At 45.2% G+C, this 14,711-nt stretch overlaps 1 protein-coding gene across 3 annotated transcripts in view; it reads left to right on the forward strand.

The window, feature by feature from the left end:
• The window catches only part of GALNT14 (polypeptide N-acetylgalactosaminyltransferase 14), a 206,386-nt gene that overhangs the window by 128,533 nt on the left and 63,142 nt on the right, over positions 1 to 14,711 (forward strand). For 2 of the 3 annotated variants that reach the window (XM_006118082.4, XM_075925331.1), the window contains exon 3: positions 1,911 to 2,009. The exons of the other annotated variant lie outside the window; for it this stretch is intronic. In XM_006118082.4, the coding sequence (XP_006118144.2) occupies positions 1,911 to 2,009 (99 nt within the window). The remainder of the gene's footprint in view (positions 1 to 1,910; positions 2,010 to 14,711) is intronic. 3 annotated transcript variants of the gene reach the window in all.

A 14,711-nucleotide genomic window follows, 5' to 3' on the forward strand; every position in this document is an offset into this window, starting at 1 on the left:
GAGGTGGGCGCCCGCCTGGTTTAGTGCGGACATCGTGGACCTCATCGAGGTTTGGGGGGGAAGCCTCCAACGTCCATGACCTCCACACTAGGCACAGGAAAGTGGCCATCTAGGGCAGGATAGCTGCCAGCCTGGCCACCCAGGAGCAGGTTTTCATAAAAATCAAGGTGGTCCAGTGAGACCCCTACCCTGAGCCCTGAGCTTAGAACATAAAAACATAAGAATGGCCGTACTGGGTCAGACCAAAGGTCCATCTAGCTCAGTAGCCTGTCTGCCAACAGTGGCCAACAGTAGGTACCCTGGAGCGGATGGACTGAAGACAATGACCAAGCCATCCATCTCCAGCCTTCCACAAACAGAGGCCAGGGACACCATTTCTACCCCCTGGCTAATAGCACTCCATAGACCCAACCTCCATGAATTTATCTAACTTCTCTTTAAACTCTGTTCTGGTTCTAGCCTTCACAGCCTCCTGCAGCAAGGAGTTCCACAGGTTGACTATTTGCTTTGTGAAGAAGATCTTTCTGTTATTAGTTTGAAGCCTGCTACCCATTCATTTCATTTGGTGTCCTCTAGTCCTTCTATTATGGGAACTAATGAAGAACTTTTCTTTATGCACCCTCTCCACACCAATCATGCTTTTATAGACCTCTATCATATCCCCCCTCAGTCTCCTCTTTTCTAAACTGAAAAGTCCCAGTCTCTTTTGCCTCTCTTCATATGGGACCTGTTCCAAACCCCTGATCATTTTAGTTGCCCTTTCCTGAACCTTTTCCAAGGCCAAAATATATTTTCTGGAGTGAGGAGATCACATCTGTACACAGTACTGAAGATATGGTGTACCATAGTTTGATACCTCCCCTCCTCCTCCTTACCCTGGCTTCCCCCTTCCAGCTCCCTCCTCCCAGGTTTCCTCCTCCCCTCTCCCACCCTCTCTCTTCCCCTCTCCCACCTCCTTTTCCCAGTCTCCCCGAGTTTTGTTTAATAAAGAGAGTTTCTATTTTTGAACACACGTGTCCTTTATTTTCTATATCAGGAAGGGGGGCTAGGGAGGGGTTAGTGGAAGGATGTGAGGGAGGAATGGGGTACGAGACCCTGATGGGGAGGACTGGGGTGGCTCTGCGGGTTCCTCGGGGTGGAAGCTCTCCTGCAGCCCTCCGATTGACCCCCCCCCCCGGATGGCAGCCTGCGGCGAGTGCAGCCGGGCTGATGGCCAAGTGCTGTGATGTGCCGAGTGTGGGCATTCAGGGTACTCCAAGCCAGGACTGCTTTGCTGTCCCTCATCGAGGTAGACAAGCAAGCGGGGAACCCCTGAGAACTGTCTGTCTGGGGTGGAGGTCAGGTCCCTTTAAGCACAGCCCTCGGCTAGCCTGAGACAGCAGCTCCACACTCTAAGTCCTAATCTGATGCCCTGCCGGCAGTGCTTCCGGCCATGCTTAACCTCAGTTCAGGGTCCACTCAATGTGGACATGCTAGTTCGAATTAACAAAATGCTAATTCGAACTAGTTTTTAGGTCTAGATGCACTAATTCGAATTAGCTTATTTAGAATTAACTAATTCGAATTAAGTTAGTTCGAATTAGTGCTGTAGTGTAGACATACCCTTTGAGATTCCTCAAACACTGTATCTATATAAGCTGAACCTCTTTGGGGAATCCCATTGCTAGACCCAGAAACAAAGCAGAAAGTGGAATGATAGAAATCCCAGTCATCTCATCCCACACAATAGGATGCTACAGATTCTGGGTCAAATAGAAATGAATAGCTCAGAAAACCAAGTAGTTCCAGGAAAACTCTGAATGCATACCATCTACCTTTACACCATACCTTTAATGTTTGTGTCTATTACATCACCTGCCATTTTACATTCCAGAACTTTAGTGACACCTGTATCTTTTCCACCTACTCAGATGTACTACTTTGCACTATCGTCCAGATCTTCCGTCAACGAGTATCATCATCACCTTTCACAATGAAGCCAGATCCACCCTCTTAAGAACTATCAGAAGGTAAGAAAGACTTATGCAAATTAATATGTGAGTGTAGCATAATATGTATGACCCTGCTTCAAAAGCACGCGTGTCATTTTCCTCACACTATGACAGAAAATCCTTCCCATTTCAAAAAAGAGTTAGACCTTTGTATGAAAGATAATCCTCTTTTCAGCTACGCTTACCAGGGTTACAAAGACTACTCATCCAGGTCCTAGGACGAGCACTAGCTGAGGAGATCCTGAGATCTGATTCCCATGAAGTAGTTTTGCCCAACGCGGTGCGTTATGGAGTGTCTTCCTTTGAAATGTCTGACAGTGTTGCGGTTGAGAGCAGGTCAACAACCAGATGGCTCTTGGGATGGCAGGTTTTATATTCACGTGACTGTCAATGCTGAGCTGTGGTTTTCCAGAGTCGTATCTGTGGCTTTGCAGAGGTCTGCTTTAGTATCATTTTTTTGACTTCCCCAGTGATACCAGTCGGCCACAAGGGATGCTAGCAAGGAGAGTTGGCTGAGAAACTCTGATGGCTCAGAGAGAGAAGCTGCTTTGTCATGGACTGTTCCTGAGCTCTAAGGGTGTGTCTATACAGCGGCGCTATTTTGGGATACTTCCGGTATCTCGAAACAGTGTTTTCTGCGTCTTTACAGCGTGCCCGTTATTTCAATATAGCTTTCAATATAACGGGCACACTATTCTAATGTCCCTCTAAACCTCGTTCCATGAGGATTAAGGGACGTTTTGGAATAGCACTCTATTTCAAAATGTGGTGCTGTGTAGACAGCTCCAAATATCAAAATAAGCTATTTTTGGAAATTAACTTGAAATAAGCTATGCAATTTGCTTAGCTCAAATTGCATAGATGATTTTGAGATAAGGGTGCAGTGTAGACACACCTTAAGGGTATGTCTACACAGCAAAGTTATTTTGGGATACTGGTAGGTATCCCGAAATAGCTACCCTGTGTCTTTTGAATGCGTCCACAATTTCGAAATATAACGGACGTGCTATTTCACCATCCTTGTAAACCTCATTCTACAAGGAGTAAGGGATGGCTCAAAATAGCGCTTTATTTCATTTATTTGACTGTGTAGACAGCGCCAAATGACGAAATAAGCTATTTAGAAATAGACTAAATAAACTACGCAATTTCAAGTTTCGGGAGCCATGTAGACCCTCCCTAAGTGAGCAGTGGAGAGGTCTGAGCATGTGGCCATTCTTCCATGTGTTGGATCGTTCTTGGCTGTGGTTTTCTGTAGTGTGATAGAGCTCATGCTTCATTTTCACTGCAGGTTTTCTAAAAGCAGCATTGAATTCCAGTGTATCTTGATTCTAACAAAGCTCATTGCTGTGGAATGGAAAGATTTCTTGAAAACTAGTCACAACTTCTGTCCTGTTAGATCAGTGCACTTCGTTCAGTGGGCGGCTCACCCCAAAGCAGTGGTCAGGTGCATTCAGTCATGTTTATTATACAAGCGTTTGACAAGTGGATTTCTCATGTAAGTAAGGGAAGGGAACAGAGTAAGGGTGGCTTGTGGAGCACCCCACCCCCATTCTCCATGTACCAGACTGAGGAAGGGGGAGCTCAGGACATCTGCCTTGAAAGAGGAGTGATAGGGGAGAGGCCCACCAGGGTGTGTGTCTCTCAGCTTCAGCTCTGCATCTGCAGGGAATCTGGGGCTGCAAAAGGAGTGAGATTGAAAAGCCCCATCAGGGGCCTTCTGTGGGGCGGAAGCCAGTGTGCCTGGGCTCTTGGACTTCTGAAGATTGCTGTATGTGATTTGGCGCGCCAGTAAGTTTGGCCACCTTGAAGGACTGGCTGATGCTGAGGGACTAGCCTCACCCTCACCCCTTCCGTCCAAGGATCTGTCCCCCACTTTGCCCTGGGGCCTGACAATTCTGTCAGCAGCCCGGCCCATGCTGGCTCAGCTCCAAACAACCTCTGTTTCCTGCCTGCTTTTGAACCCAGTTCAGATCTTGTGTCCTCTTAAGCCTTTGTAAGCTAATATATCCGGATCTCTGGTCTGTTTTGTCTCACTCAGTAACTGCTTGGCTTAATTGGATCTTAGAAATCTCTCTTCCATGACCTCAGTAACCTCTTGTTGATACATTTTTCCATATGTCAGTCAGCACAAAATCTGCCTTAATACTACTTTGTGCTTCTGCCAAAGGACGTCAGAGCACTTTATGTGCAACAATAATAATCATATATAGCTCTTGTAAAAGCACTTTTCATTAGTACCTTTCAAAGTGCAAAGGATGGTAAGTAGCACTGTCTCTATTGGCTGGGGAAACTGAGGCATAGAGCAGTGACTTAACTTGCCCAAGATCATCCAGCAGGTCAGTGGTAAAGCCAGGAATAAAACCCAGCTGTTCTGAGTCCCAGTTGAGTGTTCTCTCCATTGCCTTTTTGAATTAAGCCTCTTGGTAGCACTGTGAAATTAGTATGCGCTGTCTAGCCTCCTTTTGTTAATGGGGATAAAGTGGGGCAGAGAGAGATTGTTTCAGGAAGAGTGCCTAGGCTATAACTACTAGGAAACATTACCTCTTTGTTTCACTGTTTTATCTTCTCTTTGCCATGGATTCCTCTTCCCTTCAAAGTTATTCCTGAACACTGTCCGTTGCCTACCATAATGGGGTCCTAGAAATCTTAGTTACAGACCAGGTGCTGTAGAAATATAAGTAAACATTAATAATTTGTCCCTGGCTAATCGTCAGAGCAGTGGCCCTGAGTTTGCCTGCCTGGCAGTGAAATAAGATGATGACCGTTCCCCAGAGTCTTCATCACAAATCAGTGGACGTGATTGTAAACACGAGGAAGAAAAATGGGAAAGAAATTACTTGTTGTAAAAATCACAAGAGTGGGGATAGGCTGCACCGTCCTAACTGGACACATCAACCCATTGGAGCATGATGCATGTATATACTGAAAATGAGCAAATAGTGGGGGGCAAGTCACCATTAATCATCCTCAGAACTCAAAAGTAGGTTTCAGTTTGATGCTGTTTGTGCACTTTCCCAAAGACATGTGAGATCCTTACTAGCTTGAATCCTCATCTGAAGTTTGAATACTTGAATCTTCACTGCAAACAAACTTTGAATTGGACTGCAAAATCTGCATGTCTGGCTCCTGCCTGGTCAGTGGCATGAGTGACCTAGTCAGGGGATGGGAATAATGTAGTGTGACTTCTGTCAGTAGTCAGCATGACACAACTTGTGGATTTCTCACATTTTGAACATCAGCCACACACCATTTGTGAACAATCTGCATCCTGAGAATTAGTCACTGACAAAAATTAAAAATTCATGTTGAATAATTAATTGGTTGAAGAAAATCATGGTCTATTCCCCCACCATTTGCCAATGGGGGGGGGGAGCCCAAATTAATTGAATGCATGGTTCTCTGGGAATTCTTTTATCAGCATTAGTATGTGTGAACAGCTCAGGGATGAGGTAGGCTTCTAGGGTCAAGGCAAAAGAAAAATAGGAGGAGGCTGGAAAGAGAGAATATGGCAGATAGGAAGAAATATGGCATTGTCATTAAGGAGTATATTATACTGGGCATCAGGAGACCTGGGTTTGATGCCTGGCTCTACCACAGATTTTTCTGTGTGACCTCGGGCAAGTTACTTAATCTCTCTGCCCTTCAATTTTCCACCTGTTACATGGGAATAAGAGCACTTTTCTACCTCTCCGGGCAGTTGTGGGGAGGATAAATGAATTAAAGATTGCGGAGCATTCAGAAACTCTGGTGATGGGGCCATATAAATACCTGAAAAAAGAGAGGGGGTGGGGGGAAACCTGGAACCTTTTCACAGCTGTCTACCCTACTTGACACCCTGTATTTCTTTTCCCACATTCTTTTCCTCCCATGATCTCCCGCTGCCTCCTACAAACTTGAATTTAAAAAGAAAACTCCTTGTCATTTCCTGCTCCTGCTGTCCTAGGGAGAGCTAAAGACATCCACAGCAGCACAGCAGGTGGGAGGGTAAAGAATAATGCTGAAGTAAAGGAGCTGGATTCAGCAAGGGCTTGATCAACCGCAACGACTCCTAACAGCGATTACTAGTAACATCTTACCATCATGTAACCCTCTCTATCTGTGAAGAGCCCCAAGGTGCTTTGCAAACTATAACATGCATGTGGGAATATCTCTTGCACCTTCCACTGTAGTGCAGCTATCTCTGGGGTGAAACACTCTGCTTGATGGACTTGATCCTGAGCACCTCCTGCTGGTCACTCTGGGAGCTAGCTCTGCTCAATGCTGGAGCCACCTTCTCTGGCTGGCGTTGCGCCTGCTATTCCGTGCAGATGTTAATTAGCACCTGTGTCCTTCCCAGATTAAAGAACCCTACCCTCTGGATACTGCCCTGCCAGAGTGCCCCCATACTCTGGGGTCCTCCCCCTCAAAGACCCCCCCCCCCTCCAACCACCTATATCTACTTTGCCTCTGTGACCCTACTTCCACTCGTCATTTAGCCTCTGCCTCAGGGGCCAAATGCAGTCTGGCCATAGCCACTCATAATAGGCAAGGGGGTGAGGACCTGTTGCCTTTGCCTGCCCTGGCTACCTTCCTGCAGCACTGGTATCCCTCAGGCCTCTGGCCCTGGGCCTCAACCTGGGACTACTCAGGCTGGAGCTCCCCTGGCTCACTCTGCTTTTCCCCAGCACTCCTCTGTCCATGGCACCCTGGCTAGCAGGCAGCTAGGTCCTTCACCTGCTAAGGCAGGAGTGACACTGTGCTCAACCTGTCCAGCCATCTCTTTTATACAGTCCTCCTATGCTCTGATTGGCTGCTGCAAGGTGTCTCATGATTGGTCCCTAGCGACAGCCCTCTCCCATAGCTATTTTAACCCTTCATATGCCTGGAGCAGGATGGCCACCATGCTACACTCAGCATCGTGCAAGGCAAAAACTGAAGTCAAATCCCGCATCTAACTGAAACGAAGAGGGGGATTTTAGGGAGACAGGGTGTACTTCCCAGGCAAGAATCTGATTGGAACAGCAGGGTTGATGGGCTTATGCCAGTAAAATGGGCCACATGGCATCTTTAATGATCACAGGTTATCAAAACTTCTGTTTTATGTCTCATCCCAAAGGTCTCTGCAACAGTCTGGGATCAGCCAAATTCCTGTAAGCTCTGAATAGGACAGGAATTGTGAAGTGTGAGGGACTGGCAGTCTGCCAGGTGAGGAATTGCTGCAATGTATGAGACTGTCGGTAAAGCACCTAAGCTCACTGGGGAATTATCTTCAGAGCTGAAAGGGAAGCAGATGCCAAACTGAGCACAAGAAAAGAGGCAGGCTACTCTTAAGCCGGAAGTGAGGAAGGAGAGGAAGGGTATGATAGGGTCTTATCTCTCTATTTACCTGGCTGCCCTGTCTTATCCTCCCCTTCTCAGAGCACTGTCTTAGGCCTTGTCTATACTTACCTGGAAGGTCAAATTAAGATACTCCACTCCAGCTACATTATGTAGCTGGAGTCAAAGTATCTTAATTCAACCTTTGGCACCATCTCTACAGAGGGAGGTCGAGGGGAACAAACGCTCCCTTACTCATCATCAAGTGAGGAGTACCAGTGTTGATGGGGGTTCCCCCAGTGTTTGATTTGGTGGGTCTTCTCTAGGAATCCCCCTCAGTCTCATTGGGTGTGTCTACACAGCACTGTAGGTTGAAATAAGATATGCAATTTGAGCTACGCAAATTGCGTAGCTTATTTCAATGTTATTTCAAAATCACTTATTTTGAAATTTAGCTATGTCTACGCAGCACTTATTTTGAAATAAATTGCTCTTCCAAAACATCCCTTACTCCTTGTGGAACGAGGTTTATGAGGATATCAGAATAGCGAGCCTGTTATATTTTGAAATAATGGGCATGCTCAAAAGAAGCAGAATAGCTATTTTGGGATACCTCCGGGATGGTAAAAAGCCATCACGCCTACAAGGGGACGAGATAATGCCTCGTCTATTAAGAAGAAATGGAGACTGAACCCTCAGGAAGATGCCCTTCTTTAAATAGGGACAATGAAGTGTGTGAGAGAGATCCTTTTAAGACATTAACTGGGCTATTAAGAGAGGGACAGTGAATGCCTGTTTACCTAGTACCTATGGGTATGTCTACACTACCCCCCTAGTTCGAACTAGGGGGGGGTAATGTAGTCATACGGAGTTGTAAATGAAGCCCGGGATTTGAATTTCCCGGGCTTCATTTGCATAAAGCCGGCTGGCGCCATTTTTAAATGCCGGCTAGTTCGGACCCCGTGCCGCGCGGCTACACGCGGCACAGACTAGCTAGTTCGGATTAGGCTTCCTAATCCGAACTAGCTGTACACATCGTTCCATGAAACATACAGATAGTTCGGATTAGGAAGCATAATCCGAACTAGCTAGTCTGTGCCGTGTGTAGCCCCGCGGCACGGGGTCCGAACTAGCCGGCATTTAAAAATGGCGCCGGCCGGCTTTATGCAAATGAAGCCCGGGAAATTCAAATCCTGGGCTTCATTTGCAACTCCGTATGACTACATTACCTCCCCCTAGTTTGAACTAGGGGGGTAGTGTAGACATACCCTAAGATGCCAAGGAAAATCAGCAGCTCAGACTTCTTTGGAAAGTCCTGAAAGAGAGACAGCAAGCCATGCTGGACCAAGAGTGAGCCAAACTTCCTTAAATAAATGGTGTAAACTGATTCAGCTCCACTGACTTCCCTGAGCTGCTATATCTGTTAACACCCAAAGGTGTAGCCAAATCGGAACAGAGCTCAGTCCAATGTACAGAGTTTTAATGATGCCGTAACATAGGTCCCAGTTGTGGTGGGGGGGGTTTACCTTTCCCCAATGATCTGATCCCTCCTACTGCTAACATCTGGCTTAGACTCCATTTCTCCTTGTTACATAGCGTTGATTTTTCTCTTTTATTTAAATGCTTAGTTTCCATCTTGCTCCCTTTGATCACTTCCAGAGCCAGATTTCCAATGATTTCACAACTGCCCCAGCTTGGCTGTTAGTCTCCGCTGTGGTATGCTGTTGAGAATGCTTTCCAAATACAGGAGCTGTTGGGAGATGTGCAGTTTTATTCCACTGTTGGTTTGCTATTTATTCTAGATATCTGCAACCTGAGTCTTCAGAATTAGGATCAGGAGGCTTACTTATGTGCCTCTTATCAGAAATCCTTTGACAAAAATCTTGATATGAGCACTGCACATCCCAGATCAAATATTTAGGTAATTAGAGGGTAGACTGACATTTCTTACCTTTTCCAATACCCACAAGTAGAAGCAGGTATTGTCCCAGGAAGTTAGCACCCTGCAACCTTCCCTCTCCATGCAATCTGATGTGTAACCTACAGTTGCTGAGAAAACGGAGTGAAGTCATTCGCCTAATCTGTAGGCAGTATGAAGGCACAGCATAGAGGCTGTGCCATCGCTCAAATGGCTCTGATTAAAAGAGCAAAACCAAGCCAGGTGTTACTCTGAAGCTATATAATTAGCACTTTGTGCTGACTAATTTTTTTCCTCTCTTTTTTTCTGCCCCAAAATCCTGGCCATCTTTTTAAAAAATTGCTAATCATCTCTCCAGTGAGTAAATACACAGCTCTACATGCGCTTTTACCTTTTGATGTTAACATAAGAGAACTCTTGAATTTCAAAGAGCGGGTGGGTATTTGAGAGAATGCAGTGCGGAAGCTGCAGTGTAATCAAAGCTCATTATGGTTATTCTTGGTGTAATATCTCTCTCCATCTCCTGCATAATTAGTCATTTTGGATCATTGGAGCAGTTCATTTCAAGGGGCATTGTCTCCTCTCTCTCTCTGTCTGATTTCAATTACCATGACCTCCAACCCCTCTAGCACTTTATGTTGTTGGGTTTTCTTTCACAGGTCCCATTATGTTGCCATGGAGAGAATTAAGGGTTTGTAAATACAGACAGATCAAGGTCTGGAGTAATTTTTATAAACCAGGAAGTATTAAGGGGTGACAAAAGAACACACAAACAAAAAATATAGGTTCATGTCTGCCATCACTGGCCTCTCATGTCTGCATCCACGTTTTGCCAACATCAGTGTCAATTTTTTGCTGATAATTATTTACAGGTGGCATTTATGTACCTAATTCTACAAACACTTACTCTTGGGCATATTGAAGAGAATCCCTCTAAAATGCAAGTGACAAAGATGGAACCTACCCTATGATGAAAAGTTAGGGTCAGCTTGTGCTTGGTTATACCAACATAATCTTGATTTAAACCCAGTGTATGTCTATACTGCAGAGTTTTCCAGAAAAAAAAGCTATTTTTCCAGAAAAACTATACTTATGTCCACACTGCTATTGAGTTATTTCGACAGAAAGTCAAAAGAACGGAAGGGTTTTTCCAATGGCAGTAAACCTCATTCTACTAGGAAGAAGCCTTTTTCCGAAAAAGCTTTTTCAGAAAAAGGTGTGTGTGGATGTGGAAGAGAGTGTTTTTTCGAAAGAAGAGGCCTTCAGGAAAAAGCACGGGTGCCCTGGTGGCCACTCTGTCCACAGTAATCACAACTTAAATGTGAGATAGCGTCCAATCAATGTGGATGCTCTCTTTCAAAAGAAGTTTTTCCAGAAGATCTCTTCCGGAAAAGCTTTTTCTGAAAGAAGCCTGCAGTCTAGACTTAGCCCCAGTGAACTTAAGGAAGCTATATTGGAGTCAATTCAAAGTAACTCAGAAAAGAATCTAGTCCTTATTTGACAACTGACTTTAGGTAAATTCTCTGGGCTAAGCCCTTTGATAACAATGGGTGTTTTTGTCTGGTACAAATGATCACAGACTTTGGGATTTGACCCAAAATATTTTGATTTGTCTTGATTTTTATTGCGATATATTTTCTTGCATTTAATTTCAGAAAGAAAATTATCTATAAATAAGAGGTACTTCAAAGAACTGAAAACACTGAGGGTATGTCTAGACTGCATCCCTCTGTTAGCAGAGGGATGCAGATTAGGCAGGTTGACATTGCAAATGAGGCAGGGATTTAAATATCGCGTGCCTAATTTGCATTAAAATGGCCACCGCGTTTTGCCGACCCAGCACTTTGTCGGCAAAAAGCGGCAGTCTAGAGGAGGATCTGTCGAGAAAGAAAGCCTTTTTCAACATATCCTGTAAACCTCCTTGCAGGAGGCATAAGAGATCCCATTCTCCAGATACTTAATGATGCTCTGTCTCCCATCCCCCTCCCTTTTTCTTTCTCTCCCCCCTCCCCTTCCCCTCTCCTATTTATTTTGAGTTTTCATATCCCCAACTCATAACTGTGGTCATCTGAAGAAGTGGGTTGTGCCCATGAAAGCTCATGATACCATCTACATGTTTTGTTAGTCAATAAAGTTCTACCAGACCATTTGTTGTTTTTTTCTGTAACAGACTATCTCGGCTACCCCCTGAAGCTCTTCAGTTTTTATGAGTGTCTTATAGAGTATCTGAGGAAGTCCCTGTATCACCAAGAAGCCAAAGTGTTCAGTATTCCTGTTGTTCCTGCAAATTGTCACTCTAGGTGGGGAGTGTGTAATCTTCTGTGTTTTCAGTAGTTTCTGTAACTTACTATCTGATTAGTACAACTCAAGTTGCAAATGTCGATCAGGAATAGTGAATTTGGCCTTGCTGGCAAGTGTATGAATTTTTTCTCAGGCTACATCTAGACTATGGTGTTTTTCCGGCATTTAGCCCGGAAAAACTCCGCCGCATCCAGGGAACGCGTAGGCTCTTCCAACATTTTTTGTGGAAGAGCAGATGCGCTCTTTCAGAAGCCCTGTCTTCCTCATTCCATGAGTAAGAGGGGTTTTCCGAAAGAGGAGGCTTTTCCGAAATTTGGCCCAGTGAAGATGGGCCAAATTTTGGAATAGCCTGTTTTGGGAAAAGGTACGCAAATTGCGGAGTGCAATTTGTGTACCTTTTTCCGATAAAACTCCGTAGTCTAGATGTAGCCTCTGACTCTTTGGGTACGTCTAAACTACATGGCTCCGTCGACGGAGCCTCTGTAGATTTGTTGTTTTGGCAAAGGCAAATGAAGCCGCGATTTAAATGATCGCAGCTTCATTTACATTTACATGGTTGCCGCGCTGAGCCGACAAACAGCTGATCAGCTGTTTGTCCGCTCAGCGCGCTAGTCTGGACGCTCCCCTGCTGACATCAAAGCCCTTTTTTGGCAGCCTCGGTAAACCTCATTCCACGAGGAATAACGGGGCTGCCGACAAAGGGCTTTGATGTCGGCAGGGGAGCGTCCAGACTAGCGCGCTGAGCGGACAAACAGCTGATCAGCTGTTTGTCGGCTCAGTGCGGCAGCCATGTAAATGTAAATGAAGCCGCGATCATTTAAATCGCGGCTTCATTTGCCTTTGCCTATGTGTCTAATCTACATGCCTCTGACGACAGAGGCATGTAGTCTAGACACAGCACTAGAGAAGTAGCAAGCAGCCTTTGGCCATGTCTACACTGGCACTTTATTGTGCTGTAACTTTCTGGCTCAAACACTTCCCCTCCTCCCCTAAGCAGCAATAGTCACAGCACTGTAAAGTGTCGATGTGAACCAGGTTACAGCTGTTAGCTATTCCCCTAGTGGAGGTGATCTTTCTCCCAGCACTGGTGCCATGCCCACACTTTCAGTATAAAGCACTGCTACCACTGTGCTTTAAGCTGTTAAGTATAGACAAAGCCTTTGTGACAAAGCTCTTTATACCAGTGGCAGATGGTTGTTACTGAGCAGGTTTTCAGCAGTGCAGCCAAGAACTCCAAAATGGTAATGTTTAGGGCCTGCAGGCATATGACTCTCATTCATCAGACTCTGTAGCTTGAGACCAGTGTTACTCCACTGACTTTCAGGAATTTGTCAGTCAATTTACACTCAGAAAGGTGAATGGAGAATCAGGCCTGTTGCACCTTGGCTGTGATGTAGGTCATTAGCTAAGCAGTTTTGGGACTTGGGTGGGAAAGGGTTAGGATTAGGGATAGGTGTTGTAGGAACTGATGTGGGTAATTGAGATGGGGCGCCCTGTTCTGTGAGTTGCTAATGAACTAGTGCTGTGGATGCTGTGCTGTTGGAAAGTGCTCTCCATCATAAGAGAGTAAAAATAAGGTGACATTAGGGTATGGTTGGCAAGAGTCGACTAGTTCTAGCCAGATTGCATTATACCTCTCTCAAGTTCCCCAGGTACTTTCAGTGAGAGAATGTTTTCTGCACTCACTGTCCTGAACAGATGCATAGTGATGCTGTTGCAGAACAGCCGCTGCATTTCAATGATGGCTGAAAATATAGATATAAAATCTTCCTTACTTACTGTGACTTGTTCGGAGTACAGCAAGCAGTGTTATCTGGGTGTGCAACATCTTCACCCGCCCATTCAAAAAATAGGCAGAGCAAATTATTACTGCTACACGGGGAGGTGAAATTCTGATCATTGTAATGCAGGCCAAGAGGTCCGGTGCCTTTTTGGAAGCCTGACTCCCTGGTTCTCCAGACTGCATTTGGGGTAGTCAAGTGAAAGCTGATTCGGAGAAGGATTTTCTCTCCTGTGGAAATGTTTGGAGGTTTGCAAGAAGTTTCCCATCCACATCAGGATAAAATGTCAAAGTCTAGAAAATGTGAGTGAGGGGGGAGGGGAGGAATCAGTTCAGGTAAATCATAATGTAACCATTGTACAAGCCTTCCTCTATCAAGAGTGAGGCATTTTCTGTTGGTGGCTTGTTCTGTTCCCAGTTAGAATGGCAGTAAGGGGCAGATCTGAGATTACAGCCCAGTCCTTTGACTTCAGTCAAGTGACTCCTTTGGTTTTGCTGGTTTAAGTTAGATCAGAACTAGCCCCACTGATGTTTTCCTCTTACCAGATTAGGCAGCCCTAAACTAAACTATTTCTCTCCCCTTCCCCATGTGCTCCAGGGTCTATTTTCCTGGTTCTTTTTGCAAATCATCTTTTCCTGCCCCTTCCCCCAAGTTTGCTTTCCAGGTGATTAGATCCTGTTCGCTATTCTGCTGAGCGTGATCTTGCTCTCCTGTCTCCCAGTATTGATGCCTAGCTGCAGTTATTTGCTGAACTCAGCTCCTGCATTTGGGCTTTTTTTAGTATTTTGTAAGACAAACCTATTAATAATAATAATTATAATTAAAAAAAGAGACTTGACAGGTGGGAACAGCTCATGGCAATTGCAATGTGCAATCTCTGGGAGGAAGAGGGGCAGCCAGACACTCTTGCTAATCCTTTTTGGATGTGTTGGCACATGGAACCCTGTGCTGTCCAAACCTCTGATGTTAAAAAAGGCCAGCAGCCAGGACAGCCTTAGCATTAGTGCAGCTCCCACCTTTGTTATCACCAGGGATTTGCACTTGTGCTCGTGCAATGGAACGGACAGGAATATTCCCCAGATAATGTTACTGCTCTTAGGGGTTGGAATCAAGATGTCACTCAAATATTACATTTACAGCCTCTGTTCTTAGCTTCTGCAAAATGGCATTCTTCTACTGACGTCAATACACTGATTTACACCAGGCAAAGACCTGACTCTACAAGGATTGAGACCAGTGGTGCTCTCACATTTGCTGGTGTAAATCCAGACTAGCCCCCTTGAAACCAATGGAGTTACTTTGGTTATAAGTCAGTGGTGCTTTCAGTGGAGCTAGTACAGATTTACCCCAGCATTACTGATTGCAGATTTTAGTTCTGCGTGCAACTCGAAGGCCTGATCCTATGGTGGGTTGAATACTCCC

This window comes from Pelodiscus sinensis, chromosome 3, assembly GCF_049634645.1.
Source record: "Pelodiscus sinensis isolate JC-2024 chromosome 3, ASM4963464v1, whole genome shotgun sequence".
Taxonomy (NCBI): Eukaryota; Metazoa; Chordata; order Testudines; family Trionychidae; genus Pelodiscus; species Pelodiscus sinensis.